This window comes from Pinus tabuliformis, chromosome 7 (genome assembly GCF_031772625.1).
Source record: "Pinus tabuliformis cultivar Carrire ecotype Pingquan chromosome 7, CPIR1, whole genome shotgun sequence".
NCBI lineage: Eukaryota > Viridiplantae > Streptophyta > Pinopsida > Pinales > Pinaceae > Pinus > Pinus tabuliformis.
In genome coordinates, this window is record NC_142293.1 from 715,781,655 (window position 1) to 715,795,334 (window position 13,680).

At 37.3% G+C, this 13,680-nt stretch overlaps 1 protein-coding gene and 1 pseudogene across 2 annotated transcripts in view; both read left to right on the plus strand.

Annotated features, from left to right (window-relative positions):
* Positions 1–2,220, plus strand: part of LOC149249527 (ribokinase-like) — a 92,640-nt gene extending 90,420 nt beyond the window's left edge. Inside the window, exons 3-5 of one of the 2 annotated variants that reach the window (XM_089458736.1) lie at positions 632–817; positions 1,207–1,324; positions 1,802–2,220. In XM_089458736.1, coding sequence (XP_089314862.1) covers positions 632–817; positions 1,207–1,324; positions 1,802–1,908 — 411 coding nt within the window. In that variant the 3' untranslated portion in view covers positions 1,909–2,220. Of the gene's footprint in view, positions 1–631; positions 818–1,128; positions 1,325–1,801 lie in introns of both variants that reach the window. The other variant, XM_089458735.1, reaches the window with a different exon arrangement.
* A 1,224-nt stretch (positions 2,221–3,444) lies between these two features.
* LOC149249528 (COP9 signalosome complex subunit 5 pseudogene) lies at positions 3,445–4,309 on the plus strand (annotated as a pseudogene).
* The last annotated feature ends 9,371 nt before the right edge of the window (positions 4,310–13,680 follow it).

Genomic DNA, 13,680 nt, shown 5'->3' on the forward strand with positions numbered 1-13,680 from the left:
AAGTAGAGAAGAACCTTGAAGTCTTCTTATCAAAACAATGAGACAATTACAGCCGCTCTTGTCCCATACTTGGCCCAAGAAGGCCCATTCACATTGATAGAATATAAGAAGAGCCTTAGACTTGGATCAACATGTGCCTTGCCTTCACAGATTCAAGTCTCTTTTCTGTTCTTTCATCATGTAGACATAATCTGCCAATAAAGATTGCTACATCCTTTTTCTTTTGTTAGCATAAAACCTGAGGAAAATAAATATTTTGGAGAGTGGGAATTAGTTATCCATCCATGGGTGATTGAATTTAGTGGTGAAAAATTTATATTAATAACATTTTCTGGAGCCTTGAACTCATCCTACCCTTGTGTAGCAAGATCAAAATCTTTGTTTCAAAATTTGAACTTCAGTATATTAGATTAAATTCTATTCTGGACAAAATTGGTATCCTTCACTTTGAAAAATCTCTTGGGCTCTTTCTTCTTGTAGGTTTAAACTATGCTTTAGAGGCTTGGTGAAATTCGCAATCAATTTTAACAATCATGACTTTTCTTTCCCTTTTATTTGACACTCAAGCTCAGTACTCCAAATTCAAAATCTTATCATATAATGGAATTTACGTATGTCTCTAACTTCTCAGATTGCAAGAAGTGCAAATGTTCCAGTGATTCTAGATGCTGGAGGCATGGAAGGGCCAATTCCCGAGAACCTGCTTAAATGCATTGACATTTTTAGTCCAAATGAAACTGAGCTGGAACGCTTGACAGGAGCTTCTACCAATACAATTGATCAAGTTATCGAAGCTGCAGCCACATGTCATGAAATGGTATGTTATAGCTTCCATTTTCATTTGATTTTAATGAGTTTAGGGGATCGTGTCAATTCAATCATGTAGCGGGACTCAGGTCCTCGTTGCCAGACTGTGTACATTCACCAAGGGTGTTGGGGGATACATACTGTTAGATGTGGAAGTTACGTGACTTTGGGCATTCAATTAATGACCATGGAATGGTGAAAACAATCCAGGGCAACAAGATCAAACTGACTTTGTCTATGCTTTGAATTTTTTTTGTAAGGATGTATCTGAATATTTTAGTGTGATTCATACAAAGTTATGTACCTGTGTAATCCGCATAGGGTGTCAAACAAGTTCTGGTAAAATTGGGAGAAAAAGGATCAGTTTTAGTGACGGAAGGTCTTCCTCCAATCCTACAGCCTGCTATTCTTGCTCCCATGGTACTGGACACAACAGGAGCAGGTGATACTTTCACAGCTGCATTTGCTGTGGCCCTTGTGGAAAGAAATTCAGTGGCAGAGAGCCTGAAGTTTGCAGGTTTGAATTTTTCCTTTTGATCTTTTTTGACTATATGATCTAGGAATTCTAACCTGTATGCTCAGACTCAGATTAGTTTCAGCTATATGAGCGGGCTTTTGCTATCCCGAAGAATGATATTACCCATCTGAAGTGCGTAGTTGGCTGTCAATAGGGAGATATGGATTTGTGTCGAGTGCGTTGCAAAAAAAACTTGTGCACTGTAGGGAGTAAACTTTTTGTCAAATTTGCATAAAGCTTATGGACTCTTTGTTCCATTATCTAGTTCAGTATTTTCTCTAAGCTATCAGTTTCTACCTATTCTCCTTCTGTATTCTTTCACTTCAAAATAGGCTACAATTTTGCAATGTTGAGTTTATAGTTCTCTTGCGTCTCTAATTATGTCCTCATTGTACTAAACTAGAAAGGCAACTATTTGAAGTCCCTGTCATTATTTCTTTCTTTCACTAATGTTTTGTGTGTTGCACATATTGACAGCTGCAGCGGCATCGTTATGCATTCAAGTTAAAGGTGCCATTCCAAGTATGCCTGATAGAAATGCAGTTTTGCAACTTCTGAAATCTGCGTGTTCTTCTGCAGACTAAGGCGATTTACAATAGATTTAGTGTATCACATTAAACTGCTTAAATATATAAGCTCCAGAGTCCAAACTGACTCATCAAGGGCTGCTTTTAGGAGTAAATTTACTTTACTGACGAGCTTTGTAAAGAACCTTTATGAGTTTATGAGTTACAGTAGACACTCTCTAGGTTGCTTTAGTTAAGCACTTTTATTTACAACTTATCAGCAAAGTGCTGTATGACACTCGTTGTACATGCTGTCATTTCTTCATCGTGATTCCAGTCTGTTTCTCTTCTTCCCGATAATGGATATTTTTATGTTATTTGCTAAGGCAATAGCTGAACGCTGCTTGTGGTGTAATATCCCTTGCTTGTGGAGAGGACTTAACTAGAGTACGTTCAAGATGTAAATGTGGATGTCATTGAAACATTTAACATCTCTGTCTATGGATATTACTGGCTGATGATTGAGCTAGTTTTGTCTAGATGAGACACACAGTAATAGGGATGAATAATAAACATGATGACCAAGGTTTGGACATTTTTGACTCTCAATCAGGCACACCTCACGACACTACAAAAATAATCAGGTCCGTATTCTCTGCTAATTGATCTGTTTTCCATCGAATCCCACTCTCGTGTGCTTGTCCCCTGATACTGTGTATTTGGCATATAATCTGACACTTAAACAAGTGCAATTCAAAGGTAATGCTTGCCATGCTTTTGCAATATATGTGTGGCAAGGCATTTAATAAGAAGAAGAATAGAGAATTTAGTTCCAGTTCTATAGCAATGATACTTATGCGGATTGTTGGACACCTAATCCTCAATGGGTTAGTGTGGAAGCCGAATAGACAAAAGGAGTCCAAGAGACTTTGGGATGTGGAACCCAACAGTCAAACCATGTACTATAAATGTATATCACTTGTTAATAAAAATGTATTCTCATGTTTTATTTTTCAGATTATGTTGCTGCCCATGTGTGTTTAACATGGTATCAGCGTAGGCGTATTCTTGCCCTGCATAATTACTTTGAGTCATTTTGTTTTATGACTTTTATGTGCAGGTCATTTCTGCCATCACTTATGCATTTCATGAATATTTACTCAGCTAAATTCTAACTGCAACCTCTGTGATTTCTCCAGCCCTATTTTTAGCGTTCTTAAAATTCTTTGTAACTCCCTATTCTGGCTATTTTCTGCCTTGCATACAGAGCGCTGCCCCTCTGCTCTTCTTTGACCGGTTTTTTATAATTACCTGCATATAATGCTGCGCTGCCCTGACATATAACCTTGATTCATATATAATGTGTTGCCTTGACATGATATAATCCACTGTTTCATATAATGCGCTGCCCTGACATGGTTTCACTGTTCCGCCCATATTGCAGAAATTGACATCACTGACAGCTAGAGCGCAAGTTTTGAAATTTAGGTTTCTGCATCGAACTCCACTGCCATTATTCTCTGTCCTCTACCTCTTTCCCTTGATAGAAAATCTGTCTTGATTCTTTGTCTGCCATTTTGTTTCAGACTCGTCCTTCCTTTCTACCGCTGCTTGATGGTTAATCGATCTCTTACCCTGACGAAACTTGGAGCTGCGAAGAAGAAACAAACTTCTACCAAGAAGAACGGATGTGTTCCTTGATCTCTATGATTTTCGTTTTGATTTTAGTTTATATTTGATTCTAGGAGAAAGCATCAAGATTGATTTTGCAACAATGCTTCGAGCATCTGCCACGAGAGTGGCTGAGTTGAGCCTCAATTTGGTTGCTGGCTTTCTAGTATTGATGTGCATACACAGGTTTCTAATTAGCAGTTTTAGGAATCTTTCTTAGCAGTAGTCATAGACCCCACAAGAACTGTATCTGCTGGAAAAGTTGAGATTGGTGCTTTTCGAACATACCCTGATGGATACAAACCTCCTGATGAGCCTGCCTCTGAGTATCAAACAATCCCTCTGAATAAAATTGAGGATTTTGGTGTTCACTGCAAGCGGTATTATGCTCTGGATATTACATACTTCAAGTCATCCCTTGATTCTCACCTCTTGGACCTCTTATGGAATAAATATTGGGTAAATACTCTTTCATCTTCGCCAATCTTAGGGAACTGAGATTATGTTGCAGGTCAAATTTCAGATCTTGCGAAGAAGCTAGAGCAAGCAGAAAGTCAATTGGCACATTCACGTGTAAGTTCATTTCTGGCGCCTCCACAAAGGAAGAAAGGAGGAGGAATCACAACTTGCAAAGATTACGAACGACAGCTCAAAAATTACTGTTGAGCAAGTGCATGGACTGATGTCACATGTTATCAAGGACATCTTGTTTAATTCAATTCACCAGTCAAAAAAAAAACCGAAATTTCTTTTGGCAAGGGATCAGGACCTGAGCCCATGGTTGAGACCTGATGCTTGACTGAAAAGGCCTAGCTAATTGTGCAAAGTCATTTGCCAATTGATGTCTCATTTTTATCTTTCATTGATCTGCTATTTTGCCATCCCATCAGTCTCTTGTTTTGAATGTGTAAATCATTGCCATGATTTGCTAGGCGGTGGTAAAATACCATTAGCCAGGCAACATTTGATATTTCTGTTCCCATAAATGTTGCTATGCTTTTGGTGGAAGACCGTGGATGATGTGGGAGTGTTGATCACTAGTGGAACATTGAACGACCCTACATTAAATCATTTTTATTAAGAACATGTGTTGACTAGGAATTGGAGTTATATTCTGGTCGATATATATTTTGAAGATCAACCATATGAAAGAGGCCGTGTGTGAAAATTTGTGTTTAACAAATTGAATATATTTTCTGTCTTATCTTACAAATGCCTCAACATGATCAATATGATCAAATAGCTATAGACGTGAAAGTGTGGAGAATCAGAAGCACCGCAGAACAACTTTGCAGTGGCATGGAGAGCAGAGAGACTCACACAAGAGAAGCTGTGTGTTAAAGCAACGAGCTGGTCGGTTCATCTCTGTGCGTTCATACATGCATGAACATGTGGAATAATCCTTTCATTGGTGCGTAGCTCCTACAAGTGGGTCACTGTTGTGCTCATCATTCTTATTGGAACACTAGAGGTATCGTTGACTCTCTATATATTGCATTCTGGCATATGCGTTGTTAGCTCTCCATAAATTCTATGTGATATATGAGGGTAGAGTGTTTTATTTGAAGAAGTGGCAAGATCAGAGAATATTTGTTCGTACCCTCGTCAAGGCATTTATATATGAGCATTCAAGTCTTGTCTATGACATGGTGCTATAGTTGTTGAAGTTTTGATAGCCATCATTTCCACTTTGAAAGTGAAGGAGTATTTGAAGGATCCAAGCAAGTTTGTAGTTGCTGCTGCCCCAGTGTGGCATTGTATTTAAAACTCATTATAGTTTTTGTCTACATATATATGCATTGATTCCTTGATTCAACTGCTGCATAAGAGTTTGGTGGGCTGTGTAAAGGCAATGATTGTTTTGACAAATAAAAGTAATCTTTTGTGGAGAAAATTTTAGTTGGTTGTATTGTCAGAACATAGTGCTGGTCATGAGTAAATTCTTATTTTTATGTAATGGATTGTAATTGGTTCTTGCTGGTTGCACACTGATCATTTGCTGCACATTTATAAAGGATATTGTTGTGTACTGTGAGTGGGTATTACTTTTCTGCATTGAGTAGTAGTTGTGATTAGTTTTTAAGGTGTAATTCTGACATTAAAGAAAAAATGGCCAGAATCAATGAAGTATTAGAGTTCCTCAAAACTTTGATATTGTCTACTACTCATGATACATTAAAAATCAACAAAGTTTATCTCACAGACATTCAGGTCTATCTACAAAATGCACAAGAGAAAATTGATTTTTTGCAGCTCGAATCTCAGCTACAGCAAGAAGAATTAAAACTGAGGAGTCATTCTGAACCTGTTTCTGTTTAGAAGATTGAAATAGACTCCCATAAAGCAGCAAGGTTACATACAGATGCAGAAGTTTAGCTTGCACTTCCCAAGCCCATCATCAGACCTTGGGAAGAGCTTGTCCACAACAAACATAGAACTGGACTCGGATATGAGAAGGACTTGTCTTTTCATATTCCAGACTACTCAAAGCCCATTCAGTTTCAGAGTGTTGGATTCCTTAATGACAGTTCACCTCCAGCTGTATCAGGTTCTGCTCCTCTTCTACAACAACAACAACAGATTTTGAAATGCCAACACTGTGACCGAGTTGGCCATCTGAAAGATCACTGTTTTGATCTTCATCCATGTAAGAACTGTCATAAAACCAGTCATTCTTCAAACAGATGCTTCAGAAACAAACGTCCTGCAAGAACAAAGATTCATCTTGAATGGATTGCTTCTTGGCAATGGGCATCAACAACCAAGAAGATATTCCAATCACATGTCAGAATTTGTTCCAGAGTATTGAATAGTCTTGCAGTTGAGTATTCTCCATCATCTCACCTTGTATCTGACAGGGGGGGGAAATGATGGTCATCTACAAGCTTCAAAGCCACATCAAGAGAGCCTGAGCCACAACCTGCCACACCAGTTTCAAAGTTGTAGCCAGAAACAAAGATGACCCTGAACATGCCTTCAGTTGGTAATTTGGGACACTTCCTCTAGTAGAAGACTTCAGCTTCTTGCCAGTTTCGGAAGAATTCCAAGAACAAAATTGAGAACACTTCCTCTAGCAGAAGACTTCATCTTCTTGCCAGTTTTGGAAGAGTTCGAGGAATTGCATTAAGCATTCCAGAGTTGTTGGTCATCCTTAAACCATCACAGATTGAGACTTCCCTTTTCAAGTTGAAGTTCTCCCTTTTATGCGGGGTGAGACCTCCCTTTCATGGTTGAAGGTTTCCCTCTTCAAAACAATAGGAGCACTTCCTCTAGCAGAAGACTTCAACTTCTTGCCAGTTTTGGAAGAGTTCTGGGAACTGCACTAAGCGTTCTTGTGTTGGTGGTCATCCTTAAACCACTGCCCTTTATACCAACATTTCAGAGAGCACATTCAGCCTAGTGCTGCCATGCATTTTTGCATATTTTGTATTACAGCTCTCTTCTTGGACTCATACATAACCCTTCGGATTAAGGGGGGGAATGTTGGACACCTAATCTTCAATGGGTTAGTGTGGAAGCCGAATAGACAAAAGGAGTCCAAGAGACCTTGGGATGTGGAACCCAACGGTCAAACCATGTAGTATAAATGTATATCACTTGTTAATAAAAATGTATTCTCATGTTTTATCTTTCAGATTATGTTTTTGCCCATGTGTGTTTAACAGGATAAATTGGAGTCGTTTTGAATATGATTGTTACGACTTGCTTGACCGAAATTTCTTTGTACGATTTCCATAAGAGCACAATTGAAATGAAACACATAATAAGTGCAAATGGTACATGGATATCAATGCAAATGGTACATGGATATCAATTAGATAATTAACTACTTACCTTTTGATTCTATAACGAAATGAAATGATATTTGAATGTCTATGAAACTAAAAATAGTGTATGGGACCATCAGTTTCTTTCTTTTTGCCTTTTGTAATTCAATCATTTTCTTACTCAAATTGATGATGAGCTGGCCCAACCTTCCAACAATCCCCTCGCTGAAAAGACAATGCCAAGAAACCCATGCTAACATACTCCCATAACTTTCTTTGATGTCTTCGAATGCATCACATTCCAAAATGAAATGTTTTTCTGATTCCACTGCCCCAGATGCGCAAAATGTACACACCCATTCTTCCCAAGCTTCTTTAGGCCTTTTCAACCGTCCTGTTTCACACCGAAGTTGATGCAAGTTGGTTCTTAATTGAACAATAAGAACCTTTGCCCTCCATGGAATGCTAGCTCCAATGAACTCTTTTTGTTGTATATCACACGTAGGGTTGAATTCCTCAATGTAGTACTTCTTTCTACCCAACTCTTTTCTCCATAACAAAATTCTTTAGTTCCTTGCCATTTGTGGGATAGACATTGAGGTAGATATTCCATTTTTGCATCCATGTGTAGTTTTGTCTCATCCATGTTTTCTTTCTTTCACTCGTGCCTTCATTGAAGATAACATTAGGCCATCTACTTACTCCCATTTGCTCAAATCTTTTTAGATATCTTATGAGCCATACCATAGCAATTGCTTCGATGGGAGTTGCTTCTTTTTCACTCAACATTATCTCATAAAGTACCAAACTTTTTATTTTGAACTTGCTCATGATCAAACGTTTTTGAATTTTCTCAACTTGTTTCCATTTTGAGACGGGGGTGCTGCTAGCCCACAATTCACACCCATATAGCATCACTGGACAAACTAGGAGTCCAAAAAGCACTTTAATCGTTTTCCAATCCCATAACTCTGCCTTTCTACATCTGTTTTGAAAAGCATGCAATGCTTTTCACCCACCTAAAGTTCTCTTCTTTCTATAGTCCTCCCAATTAAGTTTGTTGTTGAAATCAATCTCGAGGTACTTGTACTCATTTACTTCTTTAAGAATGCTGTCTTCAAAGAACGTACACTGGCTTTGCTTCATTTTATTAGAGAAAATCATTATTTTGGTCTTGCTAGTATTGACTTGCATCCCCACTGCTCTACAAAAATGCTCAAGGGCATATAGGTGCATCTACAATCCATGGGCCTATTTAGAAATCAATACAAGATCATCAACATATAGAAGAAAATTTATCACAGACTCCCCCAACCAAACACCATCTAGACCTTGCATATTTAGCCACTCTTCCAATTTATCAATATATAAACCAAAAAGAGTAGGAGATAGAGGGAAAACTTGCTTGAATCTAATGTCACTTCTAAAGCTTTCTGAAATACCTGCTGAGGTTTTAATTTTGACTTTCACCTCTTCATAAAGTGTATGGACAACGACTCTATAATGCAAAGGAATTTCAATTTCTTCCATTCTACGCCACAACTTATCTCTAGGCACTGTGTTAAATGCTTTTTTGAAGTCAACAAAACAACTATACTTCTTCTTTGTTCTCCCAAACCTTTTCAATAATGTGTCTCAACGTGATACCATGATCCACTGTAGAATGTTTCGGCCTAAAACCTGCTTGTCCTTTTGTCCTCTTTTCTCTTACTTCTGCTCACTGATTCTATTTTCTACCATGCTGTCGAAAAGCTTTGCAAACAAATGATTGATCATAATGGTTCTACAATTGGAAGGATTATTAATGTCTCCACTTTTAAAAAGGGGTATTCCTAGGCTAGTTGTCTAGTCTCTTTGGAATCCTTGCTGAATGATGTTGTTGAATATTTCCATGATGTGCAGTGCAAGAGTGTTCATGCCCCATTTTGGATACTTCGCTTGAAGTTCAACCAAGTCCTTTGCCTTTCCTGTTTTCAGCTTCTTAATTCCAATCTCCACCTCTTGTAACATGAAGAGATTTGTAGTTGTGTTGATCATGGGGGGAGGCTCTGCCTCTGATTCTTTCTCATAGAGTTGTCTTGCATATTCAAACCATTGATTGGTTGTAATATTGTTTTTGATTTGCTTCTTCCTTGGTTGGAGTTCCTCCCAGAAAAGCTTTGGGTTATTCTTGCCTAGATATATTAACTCGTCTCGCCTTGTTTGCATGAACTCATCTTTTTTCCTTTTTGGTATTTTCTTATATAACTTTATGTTCATCTTCTCCTTGCCTGCCTTTTTCAAGGTTCTCCTTGCCATTTTACATTCCTTATCAAACCAAGCATTTATAGAAATGCCATTTTGCTTATTATGTTCCATTATATGTGTACATATATCAAGAGAACTCATATGGTGGCAACATTTGTGTACTCGATTACATGCCTCTGCATTCTTGCATCACATGGGAGTGCGGTGCGAGCAATTCAAGAACTAGTCTAAGTGCTGATTATTAGATGTTACGTCTGATTGTTGTTGGATAAATAAAGTATATTTACATATATCGAACATTTTACGCTAATTATTTACACAAACAAATCAAAAATTGATATATCAAGGTTAACATTTTCAAAGAGGGACAACATAACTACTTGAGAGATAATTATATTAATGTTCTAATCAACACAACTATCTAACACAATATATTAATGTAAAAGGGAAATAATTTTCATATGAGTTTTTCACAATTGGTTATCAAAAAATGATCCTCTGTGCTCTTTAAATAGACATCATGGGCCAATAGACTACTAAGCCACAATTCCAGATCACTTTATGTGTAGAACATAATCATAATTGTCAAATTACAACGCACACTAAAGAAACACATTTTATTTGAAGACATATTAGACCAGGTTGATCTTAACTAAATTGTAATTGTTGATATACTATAACGACCCTCATAAGAAAACTTAAAATATGATTGAAGGATTTATAAAGGTGATATAGTAGGAGAATAAATGAGGATTAGAGCATATCCTTGCTTAATGACAACTTCTTAAACTCCTAACATAGATTGAAGTTTGAAAAACTTCACTTTTATTATAAACTTTGTGAAAATCTTTGCAACTTGATCATTTGTAAGGCAATAGAGTACTTCGATAATGTAATCTTGAATAAGCTTTTCGATGAAGTGCATGTGTAGCTCAATGTGTTTGATGTGTTGATGTTGCATTATAGCTTTACTATGTTGAATGGATTTCTAAGCAGTGCACTAGAATATGGTTAGATGTTGCTACTAGAATCCAAACTTTAAGATGATTTAACATAGCCACAAAACTTCTTGACTCGCACAAAGTTTTTGCTTGATGCTCTACTTCTGCTGAAGAAAGAGAAAGGACATATTTTTTCCTACAAGCTCGAGTGACAAGGTCAGAACCAAGAGTGAAAACATAACCCGCAATAAACTTTTGGTCATAAGGGTTGTCAACCAAATAAAGATTAGTGAAACTAGCCAACAAAGGTGTCCCCTTTGAATTGTGATCTATCCCAAACTAAATTGTACCATAGACATACCGAAATATCATTTTCATTGCTTTCCAACAACTCTCATTGTGTGTTTACATGTATTAGGAAACAAAACCAAGAAAAAAGGAAATATCAGGGTGGGTATTGTTGAGAAACCAATAGGCTAGCAAATTAGGGTTGATTTCTCTTACTCGATAATTGTTTGTGAATGTTTATTGGCCTCTTCTTTTATTATGTTCTCTTCACCAAACAATTATCAAAACGTAAAAACATGAAGATCACAAGAAACAAAGAACACAAAGATGTAGGCTCCAAGCCAAGGAAAAACCCCACAAGGGGGAAAACCTAACCAACTTCTCTTCTTATAGAATCAAATCAAAGTGAGAAATCCAATACCCAAAAACCAAGACCAAGACTTCTCACAAGACCTAAGTCAACCGTCCTCCAATCCTTCCTCAAGCTAATCAAATTCAACAAATTCAATGCTGCTCAACGCCCTTCAAATCTGATCAAACTCGGAATTCTCGACCCTTGTAGTAGATCTGAAGTTTTTGGGCCCCTGCAACAGTCCTAAAATTTCGCACATGTGAAAAAATTAGCTCAGAATAGTGCAAGTTTCTCTCTCCTTTGACCTTTGTTCCTCCTCTATTTTTTCTCTCTCCTTTGACTTTCGCTAGTCTTCTTGCTCTTTCTTGCACATAAATCGATGTGAGTGTTGTGTGTCCAAATGAGGTCGAATAGGTGCCTTTCAGGGCCGACTTAGTCTTGTGGGTGACAAATTGACTCTTTTAACTCAAAATAAAATATTTTCTTTTCTTACAAATAGTCCAAATGGGACTTTGACTTATGACAAATTTTCTTATTAATCAATAAACCCTAAAAGCATGAAGAACATGCTTTGACGAATGAAAATAATAATTTTTTTTTCTTCTTTTGCTTTTACATGAAATATATAATGACACAAGTACAATGATAATTATGAAGACCAAACCTAGTTACATTTCCAACACTCCCTCTCAACTAGGGAAGTATTCATAATGACTCAACAAGATACAAGGATACTCTCTCAAATTGAAATATTCTCATAAGAAGAGTTCAGATTGATAACCATCATCAAGCATAATCAAAACCAACTTTTTTAATTACAAAATTGTAAGGCCTTGACTGATGAGCTCTATCTCTTCACTAGATCAGAGAACAATGATGGGAGACATACATTTGGACACCACCACCACCTCTCAAGGTACATACCCCATCCGGATGTGCACCAGGTATGTCCTTATAGGACAATTCTTATCTTGGATATCACTCCATCCTCAAAGAATATTGGTCGTCAGGACTACTCTTATCTTGGATTCCAATCCTCAAAGAGTAAGAGTCCTCGAGACTACTCCTACCTTGGATATCATTCCTCAAGGAGTATCGGTTCCAGATGCTTATCCAAATCTCCATTGTCCCTACTAGTGTCTTCACTAGGATTACCACTATTAGTCCTGGCCATAGTGCATTACACATGGAGAATACGGTGTCCATCCTCACTCCCTCTCAACCAGGGAGGAAATCCTTACTCCCACTCAAACAGGGAGGAACAACGACAAGTTGGAGCTATCTCAAACTTCATGTAGCTCCAACATGTCATCAAGTATTTTTTCAAACATCTTATAGAGCCAAACTTCTTTATCATTGATCAAACAAGCCTTCAAATACTCTCTCTTTGTGACAGGGTTTTACCTTCATGCCTTTTTCAAGAATTTATATCATCTTTCACTAATCATTAGTACTATCTCTGTCAACAATAGTCCCGGCGAAATCAATCAATGTAGAGCCAATTATAGCTCCCTCTTTCCAACTGAGGAGAGTGAACTTCTACTAGATTAGTATCGAACCCATCATATCATCAAGTGGTCAACAAACTAAGTCATGACTTCTTGTATCAATTTTCCTTTATATTCTTCCTGGAAGTCATATCATATCCAAAACATTATGATGTCATTCCTCATTATCAGAGTTTCCAAAACAAGTGATGTTACTCCAAATTTCAAGCTGTAAGATCCTTCAAGTCACTTTGTGCTTCTAGCTCCCTTTGAAGTTGACATAACTTCCTTCCACATATCTGTTATGCCAATTTGTTATGCTGCTATATATCAAACAACCATATGGAAGAGCCCTTCACTTTCTTATCTGACTAAGACATATCCGAAGTATATATCTGACCTATATGCATCCTACTCTTCCTTCAACTTTCTCTGAAGATATGAGTCTCTTTCTAGATAACTAATAAAGAACCTTTTCCAAGATAGGCATACTTCTTCCTTTTATGCTACCATTTAATTAACTTCTTTTGAATGAATCAATACTTTAACCTTCTTTGAAGATGATGTCTATGAATGGTGAGGTTCCTTCTTTATGAAAATAAATGCTTCCTTTCATGCTTCTTCTAGACTATCTCCACACCTTCATACTCTTAGACTGCTTTAATGCTACTTCCATGTTCTTTTAGTGGAATATACTTATGTCATGTTACTTTGATTCTTCCATTCATATGTTTGAAACAAGATATCATGTTGTAGAAACTTCTATAATGCTGCATAATGACATTGATTCTGCTAATGGTTCTGCTTCTATAGTAGATCAGTGTAGTCCCTTTTCTGCTAGGTAACTGCTTCTAGATCATCATGATAGAATTGTAATTGCTGCGATAAGTGTAAAGTGCTTGATAGCCCAAATCCTTCTATTCTTGCTTGCTAGATGATTAGATGATTGCTTCCAACCTTTTGTGATAAGATGCAACTGACTAAGTAGACTCTAATTCTTCCAATGCTATATGCTTCTTTACATAATTTGCAAATCCCAAGACTCGTCTACAAATGTAATTGCACTTACTACTCGATCTGCAATCTTCCAATAAAAT